Below are 27524 nucleotides of genomic sequence, written 5' to 3' on the forward strand. Positions count from 1 at the left end.
GGAACAGCTATTTTTACAGCCCAGACTCTAAATACCGATCACACACCGAAAGCCCAATGAGCACTTCCTTCATGCAGACAATGTCTGAATGGCATTTGACCTCTAATATATTTTTTAGGACAAGATGTGCTTCATCTTTATAGCTATTTAGTAGATCTGACAGGTAATCCAAGACAATAAAGAGGAAATATTACTGATGATTTTAAGTGACATATCAAGTTCATATATTTTACAAGAAGTTGCATTAGTCTCTGTGTAAAAGATAATCTCATTAATCAGATGTAGTAGGAAGATGATCACAGCACTGATTTGCTGACCTCTGTAACTGCAAATATGTTAACGTTATTTTTTCCTATTTCTAGATCAGAGAACTCTTCCACAATAGCAGAACACAATAATAGGTATAAGGGTGTACATTATAAATATATATATATATATATATATACACACACACACATACATACACACACGCACAAAGATAGGTTGCCCATGGGAGTATGGGTACACAGTAAAAGAAAGAATGAACACTACCTGTTAAAAAAGAAATATATTAATAGGCATCACATTTTGGTCAGACTATTAACTTTACAATTACCCCACTCAATGAATTTTGCTTTACTGGGTCTCATATAGGCTAATCTGCCTGCTTTGCCCTTGTGCTGGCTGACGGCAGTCGGATAGAAGTAGGTCCAAAGCAATCAGAGCGCCTGACGTTGACAAATGGCCATGCTGCGGCAGACTTGTGGAGAGGGAGGGAGGGAGCAGAGACACATTCACTTTAATCTCTTTCTTGATTAAATCTAAAGCCGTGCTGTTCTGACATCATGTGATTTGCTCACAAAGCATCAGCGCGTTACAGGATGCTGGGTATAAAATTTGAAATTTCCAGTTCCTTAAAGGGAGTATAATAAGAAAAAATCCACATCGATTAAACAGACAGAACTCCCCCAATAAAGCGTGGGTGCAATCACCCTACTCAGCTTGAGGTGCTACATTTTTAGTAACTATTGAATTCCTCTTTTCACTTTACATAAAGATTAATTAGCAAAATTCTAACACAAAAGGAAGCAGAGAAAATGTGAAATTGGTTTAAATTGCGTTAAGACTTTTATATCTTGCAAGACAATTTTTAATTTTTGTGTGTGTATATATGTATTTATTTGGAGGCACAATGTCAATATAGCAAGTATTAATTGTGTGTGTGTATATATATATATATATATATTTATACACACACATAAGACTGGTGTACTTCATTAGCATCAAAAGCACCATAACATCTGGCAACAACTTAAATCTTTTCATTACAGATGGACTATTTACCTGGTTGTAAAACACAACTGCTACAAATAGTGGCTCTGTCAATGCACAGTAAAAGCGGGCCAGATTTAACTTTGCATGCTACGGAGAATGCAACAAGGCTTTAGAAGCAAGCTGCATTTGAAAAAAAAAAAAAAAAAAAACAGGGAAGCTGAAACCCACAAAGAATTATTTGCTGCCTTTCTTCTTTATTGTTAGATTACCTATGTGCCTAAAGGCGGGACTCAAAAGGTAAACATAACACCAGGTAATAAAAAATGCAGGCGATGGAAGTGTCTTTTTCACCAGACTAGGCAAATATTTATGGCGTAGTTGACAAACTCGCGCCTAGTAAAAGAAGCAGCAGAGAGAGCAATTACCCTGATATTCATGGCTCACTTTGAATATTGCACTGAACATTACTCATAAATCTTTTACGAGAAGATCCCCTGAGCTCACTTAACAGCCAGTTTTAATCATGCAGTTGACACGGAGAAAATAACAAAATGTATTTTTTCAGTGGCAAATTAATTTAAGTTTGAACCTCCTCCTGAAGCACTGCTCTTTTCATCTCTTCTCTCTCCTTTTTTTTTTTTATTATTATTATTAGTAGCAGCGGAGTATTTCCTCCTACCCTCTTGCCGAGCCTAGTGTTACTGTGCGGGAGGAAGATTGTGGGGCGTAAAGACAAAATAACAACACAAGCTGAGGATTCACGAGCAGAACAAAGACAATTAATGTTAAAGATGTTATATTTCTGCTGAAGTGTGGATGGTGAAGTTGGAAGAGGATCCTCATCTGCGGATAGGTTAGGCAAGTTCTTATTTTTAGCTACACTTAAGAAGATATTTGTAGGCGAGACATTCTGCCTTAGTCAATAATGCAGTGTAATGATGATGTACAAAATACAGTAACCCAAATATCTGCCTATGGTGGGTTACAATGTGATATGTACCAAATATCATTGAAAACCCATAAATCACAATTTAAAAGGAGAGGTTACAGTAAATTATTATTGTGCTGCACATAGCCTGTGCAGAGCTGTGGGTGGGACCCAGCAGACCTACCCACAAAACTACAGGAAGGCAGATACAAGACCAGTAAAAGGAGATTAAGCAGCAGTGGTTGGTCTTGATTATAGGGAACTGCTGACCAGAGGCAAAGTGCAGAAGCTGTTTCATGCTAGATTACTGCACAGATATGGAAACAAATACACAAAGCACACTATGAGAACTTGCTTCAATTGGTACAGCTTTAGGACTCTCGCTTACTTCTTTTTAGGGCTTTTATTGAAAGTTCAGAAAAACTAAATCAATGTGTTTTCCTCACAGCGGTTAACAAAACAACAGATCTTCAATCTTCTGGCTTATACATGCATAATTGCGGCTCTGGCATGACTCTTCAGGCTCTTGTCTGCTCTCCTACAGACTGTCCTCTCACAAACACTTGGTCCCTATACTTAATAGCCCCTTGCTGCTCTGGCTCCCACCTCTCTCCTAGGTGGTGTCCTTCTGACTGTTTGGCACTTCATCTGTGTACTGGGGTGGAACCATAGTCATGATTCACCTAAAAGCTCAGCACACACCTGCCCAATCAGTGTCCTAGCGGTTCCTAAAACTAGGATCCTTTCTTGAAGATTTCAACACACCCAAATGTCAAGGCTCCAGGTCCCAAACCAAGTCTTACAGGCAATGAGGAAACCGATAAGCCAGTTTCCTCTGAATGAAACCAGCACTCTGGAGCCCCCTCAGCCTGACTGGATGAGAATCCTGGTTGACACAAAACCCTTTTAACACCATGACAGGACACAGCATTGTCACAACACCAAAATTCAAGTATGAATATATAGGTTTCTTATATTTTGACAAATCCTCTGCTGCTGTTGCTGGCAGCTGTCAAAATACACAAACACCCAATCAGATGCAGCCACTGTTAAGACTAAAATGCATCATCCAGAATTTTCAATTGACGAATGTCAGGCAGGAGGGTGGCGGAAGGGAGGCGGCAGGGCCACCCATGGAGCGAAATTTACACAGTGTATGGCTAGCTTAAACAGCCAAGCAATGGCAAACAGATAAGAAAAAAGATGATATGTATCCTAAATCAAAGTCTGTGACAAAATAAACAGAATACACTTAAAAAAAAAACCTGTGCCAACTGACATAAGATACAATGTGAATCATTATGTTAAGCATTGAAGTGCATCAAATCGCTCAGGTGGAAACTGAGCCCAAACTGTAAGTAGTGTTTTGGACCTGGCTGTGCTGTATGATAGGACCATGTAAATGTAAATCTCATGGCCAGATAGACAGAAATGCAAATACTTTGGCAGATAAAACAGCTTCCACATACAAGTGCAATTAATAAAATTGTATCATCAAAAAGTAATTTATTTCAGTTATTCAACTCAAAAAGTGAAACCCATATATTGTATAGATGCGTTACACACAGAGTGATATATTTCAAGCATTTCTTTCTTTTAGTTTTGAGGATTATGGCTTACAGCTAGTGAAAACCCAAAATTCAGTATCTCAGAAAATTTAAATATTACATAAGACCAATAAAAAAAACAAAAAAAAAGGATTTTGAATACAGAAATGTTGGCTTACTGCAAAGTATGTCCATATACAGTATAGTATGCACTCAATAGTTGGCCGGGGCTGCTTTTGCATGAATTACTGCATCAATGCAGCGTGGCATGGAGGCGATCAGTCTGTGGCACTGTTGGTGTTATGGAAGGCCAGGGTGTTTTGATTGCGGCCTTCAGTTTGTCTGCATTATTGGGTCTGGTGTCTCTCATCTTCCTCTTGACAATACCCCACAGATTCTCTATGAGGGTTTAGATCAGGCAAGTTTGCTGGCCAATCAAGCCCAGTAATACCATGATCATAAAAACCAGGTATTGGTACTTTTGGCAGTGTGGGCATGTGCCAAGTCCTGCTGGAAAATGAAATCAGCATCTCCATGAAGCTGGTCAGCAGAGGAAAGCATGAAGTGCTCAAGAATTTCCTGGTAAAGGGCTTTGCTGACTTTGAATTTCATAAAACACCAGCAGATGACATGGCTCCCCAAATCATCACGGACTGTGGGAAATTTTGCATTTTATTTGGAAATCAAGGTCCCAGAGTCTGGAGGAAGAGTGGAGAAGCACAGAGTCCAAGTTGCATGAGGTCCAGTGTGAAGTTTCCACAGTCAATGATGATGTGGGGAACCATGGAATCTGCTGGTGTTGGTCCACTGTGTTTTATCAAGTCTAAATTCAGGGCAGCCCTTTACCAGGAAATTCTACAGCACTTCATGCTTCCCTCTGACCAGCTTTATGGAAATGCTGATTTAATTTTCCAGCAGGACTTGGCACCTGCCCACACTGCCAAAAGTACAAATACCTGGTTTAATGATCATGGTATCACTGTGCTTGATTGGCCAGCAAACTCGCCTGACCTAAACCCCATAGAGAATCTGTGTAGTAGAAGATGAGAGACACCAGACCCAACAAATGCAGACGAGCTGAAGGCCGCAATCAAAGCAACCTGGGCTTCCATAACACCTCAGCAGTGCCACAGGCTGATCACCTCCATGCCACGCCACATTGATGCAGTAATTCATGCAAAAGGAGCCCTGAACAACTAATGAGTGCATACTATACTGTACATGGACATACTGTTCAGTAAGCCAACATTTCTGTATTGAAAAACTTTTTTTTTTAATTGATCTTATGTAATATTCTAATTTTCTGGGATACTGAATTTTGGGTTTTCACTAGCTCTAAGCAATAATCATCAAAATTAAAAGAAAGAAATGCTCGAAATATATTATGCCACATACACATGATCGGACATTCCGACAACAAAACAGTGGATTTATTTCCGACGGATGTTGGAGCAAACTTGTCTTGCATACACATGGTCACACAAATGTTGTCGGAAATTCCAAACGTCAAGAATGCGGTGACGTACAACACGTATGATGAGCCGAGAGAAATTAAGTTCAATAGCCAGTGCGGCTCTTCTGCTTGATTCCGAGTATGCGTGGAATTTTGTGTGTCAGAATTGTGTGCACACGCTTGGAATTTCCCACAACGGATTTTGTTGTCGGAAAATTTTAGATCCAGCTCTCAAATTTTTGTTGTCGGAAATTCCGACAAAAAATGTCTGATGGAGCCTACACACGGTCGGAATTTCCGACAACGAGCTCCCATCGAACATTTGTTGTCAGAAAATCCGATCGTGTGTACGCAGCATAACTCTGTGTGTAACGCATCTATATAAAATATATGGGTTTCACTTTTTGAATATAATTACGGAAATAAATTAACTTTTTGATGATATTCTAATTTTATGAGATGCACCTGTATGTATTTTATCTGTGTTATTTAGCTGTTTGTCTGGAGTTCAGCTTTAAAGTAAGTATTTGCGGGACACTATGAAGAGTGTCTTTCTTACAGACTATTAAGCATTATTTGTAATGTGTATTTTCTACCTGGTTTAATGGCTGACTTTAATGGAGCAACCTTGGATTACCTAGGCAACTAGAATTTCATTGGCTTTGGTAGACGTTTACATTTAGTAGGGCTGCATCTGTGAGAGAGGCTTTTTCCCACTTGCTTTTCTATTATGTTATTACTTTACATGTAAAGCCTGAACTTTTGTTTGAAACAGAAGCTAGAAGCTTGTTAAAATTGCAAATTGCATATACACATTTATTAGCACTCTAAATACCTCACTTTTGCTTGGAAAGTTTGAAAAGTTGCAGACCACTCCATCTGCACTGCAAGCCTCCGAGTCAGGCTGTGGGCAGGGAATTTGGGTGCACACTTTGCTCTGCATAGCTCCTCTGGGACTACATGTCCCAGTGTCCATTGCATTAGAATCTGTTGCAGAGCAGGGGGGGGGTCAAAGTTAAAAAGGATGGGTTATCTATTTTGAGTAATGCCTCAATGGCATGTACTGGATGATTTCAACTTTAACCTTTGCTATATTAGCAGTCATATTACAGAGCTATCAGAATATATATGTCTCCCATAAGAAATGGGCGTTACTAAGGTATTCATCAGATCACTGAATGTAACCTCAATACGTGATGTCATGTCAACTCTGGGGGGGGGTGTAAATGACAGTTGGGGTGCTGCTGTGGAGGCTAGATGCGGTCTGGCAGGAAGTCAACAGCAATAAGCTGTAGTAAAGCTTTATCAGCAGATTGTAAACCACAAAGAGGCATCAGAGGAGAATCACTTGTAGTAAAAAAAAATAAAAAAATTTACAGCACATCCCTGACTGATTCATTTAGGAAATGTGAGTTTGGAGTTATGCTTTAACACACTGAAAAGTTTGTCATTTTAAAATGGGTACATCTACTATTGAAACTTGGAAACTGTGCATATGAATAAAATGTTATATATACGCATAAAAATCCTAAGTAAAGTCAATATTGTGTGTTTATTAATGTGTTCATTTACAAAGATCAATATATTAATTATTAAATAACTTGATTAATAGATATTTTGAATTTTCTCTATTATCACAACTTCTTGACAACTTCAGTTTGGCCAGATCTTTTGCCACTTCTGTCACACAGGGGTCTATTTGTAAATGTCTTGCGCTAGATTCACACAACTTTCAGTAGAGATTCACACGCATTTCTAATTGAATTCCATTCGAAAAATGTGTGAATCCTGTGTGAATTTTGTGCGAAAAAAATGTAAATAGACCCAATAGTATTAGATGTTAAGACAGACAAAAATGTCTGTTATTTTTAAGTAAAATTTGTGGCTTGATTAATATGAGGAAATATGCAATCATAAGCATGAAAAAGTAACTGCCCCCTGCCTTTTATCAGCCTAATTAAGAGGGTAGAGTCATCTGTCTGAATGCTAGCATGCTTGGTCTGGTTTAGCTCTGTTCAATATTACTCTCAGGTTCTTAAAGCAATTGCTAAAAAAGTCAAAGTAAAAAAGAAATCAAAGCGACATAAGGCAAGTAAGGATATTTTTGAAGATACTTGGAAAAAAAAGTTGGTGCGTTTTGGACAAGTTTCTAAAGCCGATTTATGCATTTATAGACTGCATAAAATGTGGAAAATTTGATTGCTCAGACTTTCTTTTGCCTCAACATTTTTCAGCCCTGGATGCACATTATTCCTCTTTCCAAGACTGTGATACAATTTAAAACCCAAAAAATCATTTGTTAAGAATGTATGTCTATGCAGTAGTCAGACCATACATACGTGGTTGCCCATCCGGATCTTGAAGGAATCTCTCCAAAATAATACGTGCGATGAGAGCTGGAGAAAAATCCACCTATAAAAAGAAAAATTGAATAATTCATAATGTCGCTGCCCTGTTTCAGGTAAAGCCCTAGTCACACAGTAAAGTTTGGGGACTCACAATATATACAATCTGCATTAAGGGAAACTATAGGGGTTTTCAGTAAATTTCATCTTAATCTATTTATAAAAATCAATACATGTGATGGGATTCCAAGCACAGTAAAAGGTGTTTTTTAAAGGCAATCCTGCCTTTCATTAAAGACAAACTGCAGCATGAAGGGGAATCAGATTGGTAACCCCAGATTGCAGTGGTTTAAGGAGGACCAACCATGGTATACAAATATAGAAAACACCTTTATTCAAAAATAAACCAAAATACAGTATAATAGTCCAAAATTGGACAGAACCCCCCAGACACCCTCAATTAAAAAACATGTTGACAATGTTGTCATAAAAGTGCCACAGACAGGGCCCAACATACACACTCATGCGACACAAAGTTCACCATGCAGAGCAGCCCTGCTTCAATCACTATTGAGGCTATAAAGTAGGGAGCTGGGGTCCAGGGATACTTATGCCCACAATGGGGCTTGTATAGTCCCAAGAAAAAACTTGGACAGTGCAATCACCTGAATCTCCCAGACTCTCCATATATAGCCCAAAATGGAAGTGCTCGCGGGTCAATGGTTTAAACAGAAGATCTGATTTCCCCCAACGGGGATTGAATCAACATCTGTAGGGGTTCAGCACAGGGTAAAAGGGATGTTGCGACCTGTAGTCCCAAAATGTAGGATTCAGTCTGAGGTCATAGAGAAATAATGGTAGTCCAAAAGTTACCAAGACAGACCATATTAATAAGGACAGCAAGTGAACACTGGCCAGACTTAAATTGTCTGTGTCTCAGCTTGTCCCTCTTGTACCCTATGGATACACGGAAGCACTGCTGAGCCTTCGTGTCTATGGAGAGATTCAACAAATGGCTGATGTGGTATTGTACCTTGGCCAGGTGATAGCAGATGACAGTAGAACCCGCTGCTTGTTACTGCTTCCGCTTGTTCTGTTGGAACAGATAATGGCGGTTATGCCTATATCGCTAGCGGGGCTCTGGATATGGCCAGTGTATGTAGTTAGATGCTCAAAGTCCTGAGGGAGGGGGCGGGTGTCAGCATGTGAACTGCTGTGTTTGTTTTGAATAAAAAAAATAAAGGCTGCCCAAAGGCTCTCACCACTTCGCCATGCTGACAGGATAAGGCATCTACCTCCATTCCATAAAGCGTGCCGGCAGTGTCCCTCATAAAGATGTGTTGGTCTTTATGTAAGTTAGTTGGTTCATTCCTAGTAATAGGAAACCTCCTTGGCTCAATGCATCAAGCCTGGTGAGTCTGTGAAGGCAGCAATCACGCTGCCTAGTTGGTGAAGTGCATGTTGGAACGCAGGGCCCTGCCGCGCTGCCTACATCAGCTCTTTTCGCACACGCGACCGCATGCTTCTTCAGGACGTCATGTCCTGAACGAAGCATATGTCATGTGTGCAGCTCAAGTAAGTATAAGGGGGGCTGAGGGGGGCTGCTGCACACAGAACATTTTTTTTACCCTTAGCCCTTTCACACCGGGCCGCCCATAGCGTCGGCGGTAAAACGCTGCGATTTTTAGCGGCGTTTTACCATCAGATTAGCGGCGCATTTCGGACACTATCGGGGCGCTTTTACCCCCCGCTAGCGGCCGAGAAAGTGTTAAAACCGCCCGCAATAGCTGTGTTTTTCCAGCGGTATCCCAGCGCTGCCCCATTGATTTCAATGGGGAGCAGCGGTGGAGGAGCGGTGAACACACCGCTCCTTCACCGCTCCAAAGAAGCTGCTGGCAGGACTTTTTTTCCCGTCCTGCCAGCGCAGAGACAATGCTGCAGCTGTTTGAGGATGGATTGCAGGCGCTATTTTTAACGCTATAGCACCTGCAAAACGCCCTCGGTGTGAAAGGGGTCTTATTCTTGGAATGCATGAAGTTAAAAAACCTTTTACCTTTACAACCACTTTATGGGTAGGTGGCAGGACAACTGTGCATGAATGAGGGTTTAGTTTAGAGGTTTATTTAAAATAAGTCTTCCTCTGTTCCCAAAAAGAGACCCAGTCACCGATATAAAAAAAAGCAGGTAAACAAAAAAAAGTATTTAAAATGCTTACTTGCAGGTTTTTTGCCTTTCATAAATTATTTTATATTCACTGCAATGTGCCTTTGAACTTTCGAGAAAATGTGTGAGTACTAATGCATACCAATGGCCAGAATAAATTATTATTCTGGCCAATAGAGTGCATTATTACTCAAATGCTAGATACAACTAAACACAAGTGCAATATACAGCCTTTAGCACTTTTAAGTAGCATTTTCCTGCCAGGAGTTCCAGTGTTCAGAGGGGCTTAAACAGATGCCCTTAGTGCATGAGCATACCTCCCAACTTTTTGAGATGGAAACCTATTAGCAAAAGTATGTAGGCATAGGACACAACCCCTGCCATGCCCCCTTAAAGGAGAATTATACAAAAAAGATTATTAGTTAAACCCACAAGTCCTTTTTTACCACTACTATTTCTTTAAACTGGCTTTTGGAATTTACAAATGTAGCCATTTAGAAATTGGATGAAAGGTTTAACACTGGGAAACACTTTTTAAAAGATAAAAAAGTGTGTTTTATATACAACTATATAGATCAGACCAAAATGAGGGACAAATGAGGAGGAAAGGAGGACAAAGGGACTTTGTTTCAAATTGGGGATAGTCCCTCGATATCAGGGACAGTTGGGAGCTATGCATGAGGCCTTATAGTGGCTGCTATAACTGACTTCCCATGAATAGTACTTGGTTGCCGGTCTCTGGCTCCATTTTTTTCCTGAGCCACTGACCTGGAATACATTCAGAACGTTTGTGAGTGAAGTCAGAAGTTTTGATCTGCATACTTTTTTTTGCTGTTTAACCAACTGAAGCTTTTCCCAGAGACTTTTTTCTTAGATAAAAAATGAGATTTCCCTTCACTACTTCTTTTGGCAACATCCGATACGTTTTGGATTTACCATGATCTTCTGTCCCAGTTACAGCGGTCACTAGGACAAATAGAAAGAATGTGTCTTCCTAGTGGTGACAGACAGCAATAAAAACCTGACAGAGGCTTCAACACAAAAATATAAGTTATGATTGCATACTTTAAAGCCATTGGATGAGCATGACAGCCAGATAACCAGACATTTCCAAAGAAGGGATAAGCAATGGCAGTCTCCATACTCTCTTACTAAAGGTATCTTTGAATGCATTATGGCCTCTTTGGTAAGAAAGCCAAACAATGTCCAGATTCTTGAAGGGTTCAAAGCTTTTCAAGCAAGCATGCAGTTGCCATTCTACAGATTTTTTTAAAAGCAATATAAACCTTCCACATTGGATGCCTCCAGCTACCATTGTGCTTTTGCTGGGCATCCAATGTGTCCCTGTGCCTTTAAGGAAGAGTGGGCTCCCTCCAGGCAAACTTGTCCTTAATTTATCTGCTGCTAATGTATTTATGCTCTAACTTGGAGACTCTCAAAAATTATAGAGTTAGGACTGCAGCACATAGAGGAGCCTTGACGTAGGCACTGCAGATCCACATATATCTGCAAATGTTTTTTTTTTTTTTTAATTTTTTTCTTATACCAACAAGTCCTCTGTCCCTTCCATCTCGTAAGCCCCACTAACTAGGACTCGATAACCAAAGGGACCCGTAAGAAGGAAGAAAAAGGACAAAAACACCAACAAAAAAATACAAGAAGAGAGGTTTGTAAAAATGAACTTGTGGGCTCCCCGTGCCCATCTTCTACTGACCCAGCCTGTATTGTGTACCAAATTACCTATGCCCTAATACCCCGATCCCCCCCCCCCCCCCACCTACTCCCTATATGTTTATCCTATACCCTACTAAGCTATATATTTAACTAAGAATGTGCATATCCAGAAACACTTTATTATAGGATCCTTTGCCTGCAAGGATACCAGTTGCCTATATACCTATATTAAGCCCATCCCTCAGTCTATTCCGTGTCTATGCAGATCCCACTATTAATGACTCTTCACTTTCTCTATCCACATCTTCCACATGCTTTCAAATTCCTGAAGATTGCCCCTTTTTATGTACTCCATTCTTTCCCTACCCAAGGTTTCATTCATTGTAGAGATCCAGTCTTTCACGGTGGGGGGCTCCTTTACCTGCCATCTAAGTGCTATCAACTTTCTAGCCTGAAACAGGGCCCGCGTGACAGCTAAGGTAGTACTCAACCTTTCTCCCATCACTCTTCTATGCCCCAGAATACAAACCAAGGCCTCGTTTGCCACTGTCGTACCGAAAATATTTCCCAAGTTCCCAGTCACCTCCTCCCAGTATCTAAATAGCTTGGGACACCTCCACACCATGTGAATGAGATCTCCCGTCCTTCGACACCTGGGGCAGTTGTCATTGGGCCTTCTCCCAAATTTAAAAAGTCTTTTAGGAGTATAATAGGCTCTGTTTAACAGCATTAAGTGTGAGAGTCTCTGTGAAGGGGTCACAGAAACCTGCGCTCCCAACTCCAAAATTCTCGCCCATTGTTCCTGGGTCATTCCTCCCACCTCCTCTTCCCATTTAGCCTTTACCCGAAGGAGTATTTCCCTGCTATTAACCGATTTGCTTAATTGGTCATAAATTCTTGAAATTATCCCTCTAGTGGGGGTTATTTGAATTATGCACTGAAATAGAGGCATCTCTTCCCATCTCGGGGTCTGGGCTTTAAATTGTGCTTTAAGGGCATGTTCCAACCGGACATATAGAAAGAAAGACCCCCGGGGAAGCTTAAACTCCCCAACCAGTTCTGAAAATTTCTTTAACCCAGAGTCGTTATATAATTGACTTAGCTTACTGAGGCCAAGCTTCTCCCACTCTCTAAATATGCCTATCTTAAGAACTTCCTGCAAATTATGGTTGTTCCAAATAGGAGAGTAGGCTGTTAAGGCTCCATACCCCATCTTTTTCTTAACTGTTTTCCAAAGTTTGGTTATCAATTTAATTGTTGGAAATTTATCATGGAACGCGTCCGCCTCTAGGGCTTCAATAATTGTATTATGTGTGGAGCTCAACAATAGTAACTTGCCATTAGGGGTGCCTCCTTTCGGTATCCCACAGCCCAATAATTGCTGCAACTGAGTTGAGTAAAAATAACTCTCGGGATGTGGGAGGGCAAAGCCCCCCTCCTGGGTAGGGAGCTGGAGCACTCCAAGACGGATCCTGGCTTGTTTCCCCTTCCAAATCAATTCCCTAAAGAGACTGTCAATTTTTTTAAACCACTTCTTACTTATCCAGACAGGGGAATTATGCAAGACGTATAGCAGTTGTGGCATCCATATCATTTTTATTAAGCTACATCTTCCTGCAACTGATAGAGGCAGGCGTCTCCAAATTCCTATTTTTTGTTTAAATTTTGTTAATAGAGGGACAAGGTTTTTACTGATATATAGAACAGGGTTCTTCGTCAGGACAATCCCTAGGTACTTCAGAGCTTCCACTGTTGCCACCTGAGGCATACCAGGTGCTATTGTCTCATTTAAGGGGTCTATCGGTAGAAACTCTGATTTCTCCCAGTTTATCTCTAAGCCAGAAAAACTGCCGAAGTCCTCCACTATCCTCATTGCTCCCGGTAGCGATTTCCTCGAGTCTCCCAAAAATAACAGAATGTCATCCGCATACAATGCGATTCTTTCCTCGCCTGTTTTTCTCTGGAAGCCGGTTATCGCTCGACTTCCCCTTATGGAAATGGCCAGGGGTTCCATCGCTAGTGCAAACAACAGAGGGGAGAGTGGGCACCCCTGCCTCGTCCCCCTCTCCAGCTCAAACCAGTCTGACAATTCGTTGTTAATTTTTAATCTTGCCTTGGGTCGAGTATATAGCATTCTAATCCACCCTATAAAGGCAGGGCCAAACCCAAAGATCTCCAGCACGCGCCACATATAGCCCCACTCCACGCTATCAAAAGCCTTGGATACATCAAGGGTCATCAACGCTCTCGAACCCTCGTTCACCATTGGGGTCTGTACATTCAAAAACGCCCTTCTAATATTCAGGCTCGTGGATCTATTGGCTATGAAGCCCGCCTGGTCCTCGTGGATCAGCTTATGGATAACTCCATTCAATCTTGCTGCCAGCACTTTGGCCAGAATTTTTACGTCCGTGCATAAAAGAGAAATTGGTCTATAGGCGGCCATATCCAAGGGATCTTTCCCTTCTTTCTGTAATACAATAATAGTTGCTTCTAGCATTGAGGCAGGTAATTGGCCCCCCTCAAGCGCCCCCCCCAAAACTTTCAGCAGTTCGGGGATCAACACTTCACCATAGTGTTTGTAGGTCTCAATTGGAAGACCATCTGGTCCGGGCGACTTATGGGTTGCCATGCCTGCTACTGCTTGGTATAATTCTGCTATAGATATTGGGGCATCTAATATATCTCTTTCTTCTTGTGATATGGTGGGGATGTCTAACCCCCTTAGGAAGTCCTCCATCTTGGCCTCCTTACCCCTCTTCTGGGAGGAATACAGTTTTTTATAGTAATCCCTGAAGGCTTGTACTATTTTTAAGGTGCTTGATACTACCTCACCGCTCTGGGATCTAATCGCGAGGACCGTGGATGGAGCTGCATTGGATTTTGCTAGCATAGCCAGTGTCCTTCCCATTCTCTCGCCCTCCACCATAGATTCCTGTCTTTGGAGTAACCGCCTGGTTTCTGCTTTCTGTAAAACCACTGATTTATATGCTTGTTGTTTCTCTTGCCAGATACTTTCCGTCTCCGGGTTTGGGTTGCAAGTATAGTTGTTTTCTGCTTCAAGAGCGTCTCTCAACAGGCTCTCCTCCTCCCTTCTAGCCTCTTTGTTGAATGTAGCTATCTGCTGTATCAGGACCCCCCTAAGAAAAGCCTTAAGGGCGTCCCATAGCGTAGAAGGGGACACCGTTCCCTGATTGATCTCAACAAACTCCCTTAAGGAGGAAAGTATCCCAACCGTCTTTTTAATAATTTCAAACCAGTACGGGCTTATACTCCAGTACTTCCGGGGCCTAGGCTCCCCAAGATTTAAAATGACTACCATAGGTGAGTGGTCTGAGATGCCTCTTGGCCAGTATGTTATTTTTTCTACCATCTGGAGAGCCCTATCATTTCCTAGGGCTAGGTCTATCCTTGAAAGCACGGAGTAAGATGCAGAACAGCAAGTATATTGCAGCACGCCTGGGTTCCGTGCCCTCCACAAATCCATTAATCCCACTTCTTCCAGAAAAAAGCTTAACCGACTCTTTACTGAGTCCTCTGAGCTTTTTCGTAGTGGGAATCTATCCAGCCTTTTATCTAGAACCTCGTTGAAGTCCCCCATTGCTACAATCGGCACCTCTTTTTTATCTAGCAAAAATTCATACAGTTTAAGCAAGACATCCAGATTAAAGGGCGGAGGGATATATATATTTGCCACCACATACCTGGCGTTTTCAATAAAACATAATAAAAAGATGTATCTACCCAACTCGTCTATCCTGACTTGGCTGCAGGAAAACTTCACCCCAGACTTTACCAAAACACTCACTCCCCTACTGTAGGAGGAGTGAACCGCATGAAATTGGGTTTGAAATTTTTTCATCTGTAGGTGATGAATAGTTTCCTTGGTTAGGTGGGTTTCCTGCAGACAGACCAGATCAGCCCCGCACCTCTCCATCATAGAGAACACTGCTAATCTTTTAAGTGGTGTACCTAGGCCCCTGACATTCCAGGATCCTATTTTCAGAGTCTTAGCTAACATCTAAAGACTGAGGAATATTCTTTACCCCAACATATACAAACGTATATAACAGAAAGATATAAGAGAAATTTAATATATATAACCCTAACCCAAAACTAATTTTTCTCCTCCTAGTGACTGTTATAACAATTCCGTGTGTGTGCATACTTGGCCACTAGACCACGTATTCATTTTGGCTATATTAGCCTTACTTTGGGCATAAATTTGCCATAGACAGTGCTTGCATGTGCGTGTAGAACAACCAAAAACCTATTTACTATAAAAAGTGCCTGTATGTGCAAAAATAATCTTAAGGAAGGTCTGGATAACTCCGTTATAATTTCTAGTGGTATAAGTGTTCGTAAGGAATGGTTTACCCATCCTATTTCCCCTCCCTCCCATCTTCCCACCCCTTCCCTTCCCTCCCACTGGGTGATGTTGACCACGCCCCCTAAAACGTCACAGTCCCAGCATGCCCAGGGACTGTGACATCAAAAGGGGGCGGGGTCTCCGCCTATATAAGTCACAACGCAGCCCTCGGAGAGCAGTCCAGCCGGAGAGAGCGTCGTGTCAACATCTGGAGAAGAGAAGAAGACAAGAAGTCCGGACCTCTGCTGGCAAGAGAGCTACCTGAAGACAGCAGAGGAGCCGGCCGAAGAACTGGAGAGAAGAGAGCGGAGAAGAACCAACCGGACGCCGGGAGAAGATGAAGCGGAGGGACCCCCGAAGCCGGAAGAAGACCCCCGAAGCCGGAGGAAGATCCCCCCCCCCGGAGCTGTTTAATAAAATATTTTAAAAACCTGTGTAGTGTGTTTTATTACTTACACTTTTTCCCTAGGTGAATGGGTAGGGGTACCATGTACCCCATACTCATTCACATAGGGTGGGGGGCCGGGATCTGGGGGCCCCCTTATTAAAGGGGGCTCCCAGATTCCAATAAGCCCCCGCCCGCAGACCCCGACAACCAACGGCCAGGGTTGTCGGGAAGAGGCCCTTGTCCTCATCAACATGGGGACAAGGTGCTTTGGGGTGGGGGGGGCCCGCAGGGCGGCCCCCCTCCCCCAAAGCACCCACCCCCCATGTTGAGGGCATGTGGCCTGGTACGGTTCAGGAGGGGGGGGCGCTCGCTCGTCCCCACCCCCTTTCCTGACCGGCCAGGCTGCGTGCTTGGATCGGGGTCTGGTATGGATTTTAGGGGGGACCCCACGCCGTTTTTTCGGCGTAGGGGGTTCCCTTTATAATCCATACCAGACCTAAGGGCCTGGCATGCCCCGCGACGGGGCTCGCAAGGTGTCAATCTCGCCGATAAAAGCGGCAAGATTGACATCCTTTTCTAGTCCCGTCGCACCTGAGTCACGTTCAAAATGAACGGACTTGTCCGTGTGTGGGCAAGTCCGTTCATTCTGAAAGTCCGCCGGAACTCCGGCGAAAGTCCGTCGGAAAGACGGGCGGACTTAGCCCGCCGGAAAGTCCGGGCGTGTGTGGGCAAGTCCGTCCGTTTTAAAGTCCGGTGCACCTGGCGGACAAAGTCCGTCGGAAAGTGTGCCGGACCAAGTAGGATAGAAAGTCCGACCGTGTGTACGCGGCACAAGAGTTCTTATCACAAGTAACTTTTGTACAAGTTCCTGCAAGATTAGCAAGACTAAAGAAAAAGACTAAACATCTGTAATCAATTAGGTTTAGAAAACAAACCAAACAAAAATATTCAAAAACCTTTTTATCTGTTTTGCATTAAATGCACATAATAAAAACTAAGAAGCCAAAATATGAACATATGCAAAACTGAAGAAAAATTACATCGTAAAAACATTAACACATGCTGACATCACAGACATCTTCACGACATGGGAAGATGTATAGACGTAGAATACACAGATTAACATATTTCTCATAGAAGAAACAGCTCTAGAATTACACTCTGTAATGGAATCTACATCCTCAGACACTTCAGTCACTGAAGGCTCCTTTGTGGTGTTGGAGCAGAGACAGTGACTTGTTTGAATATCCCAGCATAATGAATATCCTGACAGCTTTTCAAGGCTAATAATCACAGCATCCTTTCATCTTGATTTAGAAACTAGGAAGAAGGCTTTGAAATGAGCGCACAGATAACTTGTTTAGTTGCTCAGTGTGTTTGTCTTTCCTTTGCTGTCATCTTGGCCTATAGAGGATAGCCTGAGTTGTAATACTTTCTCCTGCAGAGGGCCACTGGAACTGCTGCACGGTGTTTTATATCAGTGTAGTGCCAGCTGTGTGCCTGACCTCATTGTTTTACTCTAGCTTGGAACAAGAACAGGTATTTATTCTGCCACACACCAATTTAACTGTCGAATGAAGTATCACATTTATTAGGCTCTTGTTATCCCTGGAGGCCAAACTGGCAGTTTTCAGTGCCATCAAAAGCCATTAGTACGTCATACCTTATAGCGAATGTGTCACCAAAAATATATTTGCTTTATGTTTCTAATTACCCTTAAAATTGATTTTCATTTTTGAACCACTGCATTCTTATTTACAAGCAAATATCTGGTGATCCAGCCAGATCCCCTCCTGTAGCATTCAGGCGACACCAAGCATAGAAGCAGATCTGTGCTGGCATGTTCTGTTTGCCTTCTTCAACTTGCTGATCAGAGCTACAGAAGAAGTGCCTGTAGTCCCGTGTCAGCTTTGTTGCCATGCCTCTTCCTAGTCCTGCTCTGCCTGACAGAACCTAAAGAATGTATTTCGCCCCCCAAATTCCACAGAGAAATTAACACTTCCAGGAGTGTGCTTACTGCAGGACACACCTTTTCTCCAAGGGCTTATGTTATCTACCTTAATTTAGAGTCGGGGTGTAATCTTCACTTTGGTCTATCTTAAACCACTTAACCTTAGGTGAACGTCATGTCATGTCCTGAGGTTGAAGTAGAGACATCTGAATGAACTCATAAAGAGGACCTGTCATGCCCTATTCTAAGGGATTTTTACATTCCTTGGAATAGGAATAAAAGTGATAAAAAAAAAATAATTAAGCGCCATTTTTAAGCGCCACCGTCCCCTCGTGCTCGCACACAGAAGCGAATGTATGTAAATGGCGTTCAAATAACATATCTGAGGTATCGCCATGAATGTTTGAGCGAGAGCAATAATTCTAGCACAAGACCTTCTCTGTAACTCTAAACTGGTAGCCTATGGAGATTATTAAGTACCGAAGTTTGGCACTATTCCAGGTATCTATTTACGCTTTACTCTAATCGATTACATTATACAAAAAAATTGCTTTTGAAAAATTGCTGCGCACATATTATGCGACATAGAATATTGCAACGACCACCAATTTACTCTCTAGGGTCTCTGCGTAAAAAAAAAAAAAATATATATATATATATATATATATTATATTTGGGGGTACTGAGTAATTTTCTATCAAAAAAAAAAAAAAGGTGTTTTTTACATGTAGGACAGGGGTACCAGAATAGGCCTGTGCTGAAAGTGGTTAAAGATTTCTGAAACAAAATAAATCAGTAGAAATGGGAATTTATTACAAATAATTAGAAAGAACTACCTTGCAGAGTCTAAGTTTCTCGCATTTTTTTCCCTTGTTAGAACTAAACTTCACTCCCCCATTACACCGATGGAAATAGGGTCCACAGTCAAGAATCTCCCCAAAGGTTAGAGTCTGGGCCCTGATGGGTATACAAAAGCTTACTACTTTTTTTTTAATATTTTAACTGCATTACCAAGGGTTTCCTTATCTGTAAAGAGGCCCTCCTGGCACACATTAGAGAGTTACCAAAGAAGGGTAAAGCTCATACCTTACCTTAAAACTATCACTCCATGTCTCTGATTAATAAAGATCTTATCTAAAATTCTAGCAAATTGGATTAACCACCCAGGCCAATTCTGGCATTTCTCTCCTACATGTAAAAATTATATTTTTTTTGCTAGAAATTTACTCAGAACCCCTAAGCATTATATATACATTTTTAAACAGAGGCCCTAGAGAATAAAATGGGGGGTGTTGCAATTTTTATATCACTCAGTATTTGTGCAGCGATTTTTCAAACACAACTGTTTTGCAAAAAAGTACACTTTAATTAATTTTATTGCGAAATAACACAATATATAACCTAATTGTTTGGGAGAATATAAAGATAATGTTACTCCGAGTAAATAGATACCCAACAGGTCATGCTTTAAAATCTCCCCCAATCATGATGGTCAAGTGTGTATATATAGAGACAGTTAAAAGAGGCCAGTTATTCATCACTTTGGCTCTGAGGAAAAGGGTCCTCCCTCAAAACGTGTTAGCCACCCTGTAATATCATCAGGACCTTCGGTTCCTGCTATAGACCCAAGAGTCACAGCTCGCTTTTGCTGTTGTGTTGACATGCTTGTATGCTTGTATACCACGTGTCTATGCGAGTATGATCATTGCTGTGTAACCGTTATTAAAATTATTTTTGGTAATGCACAAGGTCGGTGCGAAAGGCAGTAAGGCTATTAACATTCCATACAAAAGGGCTGACTGCACCACACACCACACACCACTAGTCCCAGCACCCAAGAGCAGGTGAATTGTTTTGTGCCTCTTTATGGCGACCTCTGGGGTTTATCAGAACCAAGATCTCTCCTCCACCGTGGAAAGCATGAAGTAAAAAAATAAAGAAATAAAAATAAAGAAATAAAAAAAACTTTCATCTCTGCTTACTAGAGAAAAAAATGGCAGCGTTTATATCTGCCAGAGCCAGATTTGATGTCATATCGTCGCTCCGGGCCTCTCAGAATCATAGAGACCACAGCCAGCTCTGTGGTAACTCAGTGGATTATTTGCGCTCACATTAGAGAACTTACTTAGTAGAATTAGCTCAAACCCCATTCACAGAGTAACCATAGGCACTGTTGAGCATAAACTCTAGACTTGTGCAGATGATTCAATGCTACGAACCCTCTCCTTACCAAGCATCCTAGCAAAATTAAGAGACTATGGCCAGATTTCCCATTTTAAATCTAAAACTTTATCAAATCAGTAATCTTCCCCATTACTATCACTCCTGAACCTCCTGGATTCTCCAAATTTTCTAGGGATACAGCTGACTAATCGTTATGATCATCTGTACTTCAAGAACTATGATATTTTGATACGGGCTATATGTAATGACATACATGCTTGGGATGCAACTTCTGTTACCTGGATTGGTCATACAAACATTATTAAAATGAGTTATACTACCTAGGATCCTGTTCTTCCTACAGATGCTACCAGTTAAGTTATCCAAAATATTCTTTGCACAACCTCCTTCTTTAGAACAATAGGTGACTGTGAACAGCCATGTCTATACTCAGACGAACTAAGGGGTTGGGAGGTTTGTGTATACTGAATGTGAGGTTGTATTATAAAGTCATTGCTCTACAGAGGGTTCCCAAGTGGCATTCCCATGCATCTTCTAAATTGTGGATCCCATTGGAAAAATGTATGGCTTGAAGGAACTTTGTCATACACTACCTGGCTATCAAAGGAATACCATGGTTTAATGGGTTATGCCTCACCTTTGACAACACATGGTTTTTAACCTTTGGGAAAGGATGAATCGTAATGACTTCCTTGACCCCTTTTGTCAATAGTTGGGGGCTTTCCATGGTTCCATCCCAGTGAACATCTCTCTTTCTTTTTGCTCATTGTCATCCATGACTCATTTTGAAAGATTATGTGCTACTCATGCACCGGTTACACACACGATATCAGTCCTGTATAAAGTACCGGCTATCGATACTTCCCAGACAAAACCATTCTTTATTAGGGAATGGGAGCGTGATCTTTCTGAGTCAACAGATCCACATCTACCCAATGACCCACTCAAACGCCATGGAATCCAAAATACAAGAGAAAAGTTATAAAATATTGACTCAGTGGTATCAGGTACCTGCTAAACTGGCACAGATTTTCTCCTCTGTCTCTGACCTCTGTTGGAGGGAACGTGGCCAACATGACACTCCACTTTTAGGTACACAATGGGCCCAAAGCAAGTATGTAAAACAAAAATGTACTTAATGTGAATGAAGGGATTGGTGTTTGGAATTATAACGGTGCCCAACAATATATAGAAATACAGTTTTGTTCAAAATATAAAATATTTTGTTACATGAAAAAATCTGACAGATAGGTGCATAAAAAAACAGAGTAAACGTGATTTCTTATATTTACCATATATGCCTATGGTAATTTGGTAACACACACCCTACCACAATTTTAGTACTTAAAGTGAAGCAATACCTTTTTTCACTTCTGGGGTGTAGTGGGGGTATCAGGGGCTGTAGTGGGGGTGTCAGGGGCACACTGTAACAGGGCAGGCTACGCTCTCGGAGCTTCAGCTCCTTCCACTGAGGCTGCAAAATGTCTGTACAGTACTTGTGAGGCACTTTACATACACTAACGGGTATGTCCGTACTCGCGAGTGTACGTAAAGTGAGTGTACTTAAAGCGGGGTATGCCTGTATACACTAGATTGTCAAAAGTATTGGGACACCGCCTTTACACACACATTAACTTTAAAAGCGTCTTCGTCTGTAGGTTTCAATATTGAGTTTGCCCACCCTTTGCTGCTTTAACAGCTTCAACGCTTCCAGGAAGGCCGTCCCAGGGCTTAGGGGTGTGTCTATGTCTATAAATTCTATTTCTGAGCTACACATCTTTACTAAAAAGCAATCAAGGATGTTCAGAAAATATACAGTAGCTTATCATAAATGGTTTAGTGACTTTATTGGCTGCTTCCAATTGTATTGTTGTGAACCTTTTGTCTTTCATTTTTCATTATGACATTCGATTTTTGTACAAAATAGTAAGGATTTACAGTGGCGGCCCATCCATAGGGGGCGCATGGGCGCCGCCCCCCCCCCCCCAGGCAGTCACAAAAAAAAAAAGGAATACTGGCCCTTTAAAAAAAAAAAATACAAAAAAGGGTCTTAAGTGCACTGTGTTTGGACGTTGACACAGTGCGACGCCGGACACAAGTTTGCAGAGGCGGCGCTTCATTAGTGGGCGTTTAGCCCGCCTTGCAGCGCTTTCCGAAGCACCGAATAGCTTCTGCCAGGCGCTTGTAGTATATATTACTACGGCCAGGTGGTTTGATTGACATCTCAGTTTGATGTCACTTCCTGTTTTCTTTCTCCCATTGCTCCCGGGAGAAACAGGAAGTATGAGAGGAACGGACGGACTGACTGTTGTGGAAGAGGATACCGCAGGACAAGAGAGGACAACACACAGCAAGGTAAGTAGTACAGGCAAGGCTACATTTGGGGGCACAGGAGGCTGCATTTGGGGGACACAGGAGGCTGCACTTGGGGGACACAGGAGGCTGCACTTGGGGGACACAGGAGGCTGCATTTGGTGTGACGCAGGCTGCATTTTGTGTGATACAGGCTGCATGTAAGGACGGACTCCGCTGGGGACACCGGATGGCATCTGGTGGCAGGCGACATGGCTAGTGACACGCTCAGGGCTCCCACTGATTCTGCATTTTGGTGAGTTGAATGATTTCATTTTATATTACAATGTAATAATAGAAATAATGCGCTTCAAGCATCCTTACACCATAACAACAATGGGGCCGGGATGATTGAAGTGCTAACACCAGGTGTTTGGAATATCTTTATCTGCTGATTGTTAAACTTTCTAGAATACACATATTTCTATTATTGTGTAGGATCTGGGCCTGCTGTCCCTCAATCCCTCTCTCTCTCCATCCCTCATTCATCTCAGACGTTAACCACACCACCTTAGAGCCAAACCCACAATTTCACTGAAACCACGCCCATTTTCACTAAGTGGGAGGGGTCAAAAAGGAAGGGGGGTGTCTAGCACCCCCCATCCTAAAACTTTACCAGCCGCCACTGGTAAGGAAATGTCAATGTACTTTTGCATAGCTAATCTGCCCAATACAGTCCTCCTGTGTCCTCCTGAATACTCAACTTGAGAATGCCATGTCTTTATTTTTCAGAAAACCTGCGGTTCTAAAGGCAGAAAGTTTTTTATCTTAGTGCTTTCTATGCATTAAGATAAAAAAAACTTCTGTGTGCAGCAGCCCCCCTCAGGGCCCTAATACTTACCCGAGTCCCATCTCAATCCAGCGATGTTGCATGCGAGAAAAGGAGTCTGGGGACTTTCTCTCTCTCCTCATTGGCTCCCGCTGCTGTCAAAGTCAGTCAGCAAATGAGGAGAGAGAGAGGGGGTGGGGCTGAGCCATGGCTCAGTGTCTGAATGGGCACAGAGAGCAGCAGCTTGGGTGCCCCAATAGCAAGCTACTTGCTGTGGGAGCACTCAGCAGGAGGGAGGGGCCAGGAGCACCGGCAAGGGACTCAAGAAGAGGTGGATCTGGGCTGCTCTGTACAAATCCATTGCACAGAGCAGGTAAGTATAACATGTTTGTTATTTTTAAACAAAAAAACAAGACTTTAGGCGCAGTTCACACCACAGAAACGTAGTCCAGATGCATTCCAGGTGCTTCTCTGCTCGCGTTTTTGATGCGTTCCAGTGTGTTTTTGATGCAATCCAGTGCATTTTTTCCCTTTCTTTTTTCTTAAATAAGAACATGTGTTTTCCAGTGCATTTTTGATGCGTTTTACAGCATTCCAATACAGTCCAGTGCAGGAAAAATGCAGCATGTTTTTTTTTTTTTCTGGAACTGGAACTCACTGGAACTACAAGCACTGGTGTAAGCAATGCCATTGAAAAATCAATAAATCTACTGTCCATGCATTTTTGATGCAGAAAAAAAATGCACTGGACTGCATGTGTGAACTGGCCCTTAGGATCACTTTAAATAAAGATTATACAAAAAATAATAATTAGAAAGCAACCATCCTTCCAAGTGATTGCTTCTTGTTTTCTGCTGCCCTTGTATATTCACATTTGCTTCCTTTGATGCGGGTGGTGTAAATATAAAGGCAAAGTCTTAGGCTTTAGGATGGTCTAGTGTGTATACAAAGATGTAATCAGAGAAATATATACAGGAGCTTAGGTAAGAAATATTGGACTGTGTTGAGATGCATGCAAAACAGCATCTGAGGACAGAGCTGCAGATTTAACTGGCCTTCTGCAACCATACCCTGCCACTATGTTATACATCTCTCATCAGATTTTACAGTTTTCACTGATTAAATATATATTGACTCATAAAGTAGCGCCGTTACATCAATCGTCAGCAGATGCAGAGAGGTGTCATTTAAATATTAAGTATCATATAAAAATGGCAGCTTGATTGTTTGGAGGTAATAATGTGCTACTGGTTATTGCAACATTTCCCTAATGCATTAAGCAGTGCTCACAAGGAAGACACAACAAGGCCCAGGGCTGGGAGAGGGGGTTGTGTTAAGAAAGCTGAACAGTTTAGATGGTGGGAGGAAGAGTAAGACCTTAGGAATCAAAATAAATCTAAACATATACTACACTGTATAACTCGTGCTCTTGTTTTGTTTTTCTTCCATGTAATGCAGATATTATAGATCAGTTTAATGTTAGAAGTATAACCAGTTTCTAGGAGAAATTTGTCATGGGACATCTTGACAGAGCTCAGGTAAACATGGAAAATGTTGGTGCCACTTCTAGAATAGAGATGGTTTGAATCCATAACACATTTTTTTAAAGTGTATCTAAAACCAAAAACAAAATGGTAATATATTGCAGTGTACCAGCACTGAAATTGCTGCTTTTTTATTTTTTCCCAGCCTTAAGCCTCGTACACACGATCGGATTGTTGGCCAAAAAAGCGTCAGACTTTTGTCCGAAGGGCACGTGCCAGGAACTTGTCTTACAAACGGTACACAATTGTCGGCCAACAAATACAAACATATTGACGTACTACATTGAATTTCAGCTCGAATGCCATCCTTTGGGCACCTTCTGCTAATGTCGAGTTTGGTGAGCATTGATTCCGAGCATGCTTTTTCGTACTTTGGACTCTTGTGTGATGGACCTGTGTACGCACGATAGGAAAATCTGACAACAGACCGTTGTCTGCCGAAAATTTACTAGCCGGCCATCCAACATTTGTTGGCAGAAAGTTGGACAACAATTGTCTGATGGAGAGTACTAACGGTCGGATTTAAGGCAAACATTCTGTCATCACACAATTCCCTGCCGAAAATCCGATCGTGTGTACGAGTCTTAACCTTATTTTCAGGCTGGGTTCACACTGCTGCGAACTGGATGCGGGGGTTTCCTCACATCCTATTCGCATGACAGGAGAAAGTGACCGGCTCTCAATGGAGCCACTTTACACACCTCCAGAGCGGCTGCGGTCTGAATTGCAGAAGGGTTTTCTGGTCCGTTTCAGGTGCAAATTCAGCCAAAAATCTGGATCTGATTCGCACCTAATAAGGTGAACAGGGACGCACCGAACCCCCTGCTGTGAGCTGTGGCCGCAGCTAGTGTGAACCCAGCCTCACCTCAGCACTTGAAGTAATGCAATTCCTCTCCTAGGGTAGTGACGCTTACTCTTCCACTGAATATATGAATAGAGAGAGAGAGATGGTTGTCTCCAAGGCTTAAATGGTAACTCCACTTTCGTGGGGAAAAAAAAATAGCAAATAATAATACTGTATATACTCGAGTATAAGCCGTCCTGAGTATAAGCCGAGGCACCTGATTTACCACAAAAAACTGGGAAAACTTATTGACTCGAGTATAAGCCGAGGGTGAGAATTGCAGCAGCTACTGTAAGTGGAAAAGAGGGTTAACAATGCCCATCTGCAGCTGCATACCTCACTGTGTCTATTGCATACCTCACTGTGTCCATTGCAGCCTACCTGTGCCGATCTGCAACCGCTCTGTGTCCATTGCATCCTCCCTGTGCCGATCTGCAACCTCTGTTTCCATTGCAGCCTCCCTGTGCCGATCTGCAACCTCTCTGTGTCCATTGCAGCCTCCCTGTGCCGATCTGCAACCTCTCTGTGTCCTCTCTGTTTTCATTGCAGCCTTCTTGTGCCGATCTGCAAGCTCTCTATGTCCTCTCTGTGTCCATTGTAGCCTTCCTGTCCTGATCTTCAAGCTCTATGTGGGGGATTGCCATTTAAATGTAGCGGTGTGCGGTCAGTATGTCCTCCTGATCGTTCTGCCGTGCCTCCTCCTCGTCCTCATCTGTGATAGGCAGACCACTCAGATCCCAACAGTCAGTGTTCAGCCTATCACGGACATCCTCTCATCCTCGTCCGTGGGATGAGGATGAGAGGATGTTCCTGATAGGTTGAACACTGACTGCTGGGAAACTGAGTGTTCTGCCTATCACAGATGAGGACAAGGAAGAGGCGCAGTTTTTGTACACTGGAATGGCCGCCGTCTGTCTGCATGACACGCTGATCAGGTTGGCAGACGGCAGTGACTCGAGTATAAGCCGAGGGAGGCACTTTCAGCACAAAAAAATGTGTTGAAAAACTCGGCTTATACTCGAATATATATGGTATAGCATATACAATTGTGACACAAGTCATACTGTAATTAAATATTAAAAATGACCTTTCTTTTTCAATCTGTAGCTCTGTAATTTTCTGTGCAATGCAATATGGCTAACTGGAAGTGTTCTGTACACAGAATGTGTACAGAACGCCCCCCAGATATGTAATTTCCTGCTTGTTTGATTGGCCCACTGATTTTTCCAGAAGTCTGCACTAAGATACAATTCAGATTTCTGGCATCCCCTGCAACAAAAATGTAATTTTTGGTGAGATACTCCCAATAGGAAATCACGTCTAAAGGGATGCAGACCCTGAAATTTTACTCCTTAGGGGCCTACAGGTGTAGCAGCGGATTGAGAATTCTAAAACCACTCCCATTCACTGAGCACAGGGGCACACAGGAACAAACAGTGATTTTTTTCAGAATAACAAAAAGTAGGAATCTGCAACAAAAGTTTGTTAAAATCCTTGCACAATGTACATAGATTACCCTGAGGGGAATGTTTTTTTCTCAACAAAAGCGGAGTTACTCTTTAAACTCTTCAGCTCCACTACACAGGGGGGTGTCGGAATTAGCAGTTTACACAAACATAGAAAAAAATATTGTTTTCAGTTTATCTCACAGTACACCTGCATTCACACCTGAGCAGAGTGTATTGCTGTTGATTTTGAAGTGTTTTTTTCAGAATTATTACAGGCATTTTACAGGCATTTTTGCACATATATAAAGCTT

The 27524-nt window shown here is 42.2% G+C and overlaps 1 protein-coding gene across 2 annotated transcripts in view; it reads right to left on the minus strand.

Annotated features, from left to right (window-relative positions):
• Positions 1-27524, minus strand: part of CDIN1 (CDAN1 interacting nuclease 1) — a 707904-nt gene that overhangs the window by 457977 nt on the left and 222403 nt on the right. For both annotated transcript variants that reach the window (XM_073610474.1, XM_073610473.1), the window contains one exon: positions 7522-7594. In XM_073610474.1, the coding sequence (XP_073466575.1) occupies positions 7522-7594 (73 nt within the window). The remainder of the gene's footprint in view (positions 1-7521; positions 7595-27524) is intronic.

The sequence above is a fragment of the Aquarana catesbeiana genome, linkage group LG13 (genome assembly GCF_042186555.1).
Source record: "Aquarana catesbeiana isolate 2022-GZ linkage group LG13, ASM4218655v1, whole genome shotgun sequence".
NCBI lineage: Eukaryota > Metazoa > Chordata > Amphibia > Anura > Ranidae > Aquarana > Aquarana catesbeiana.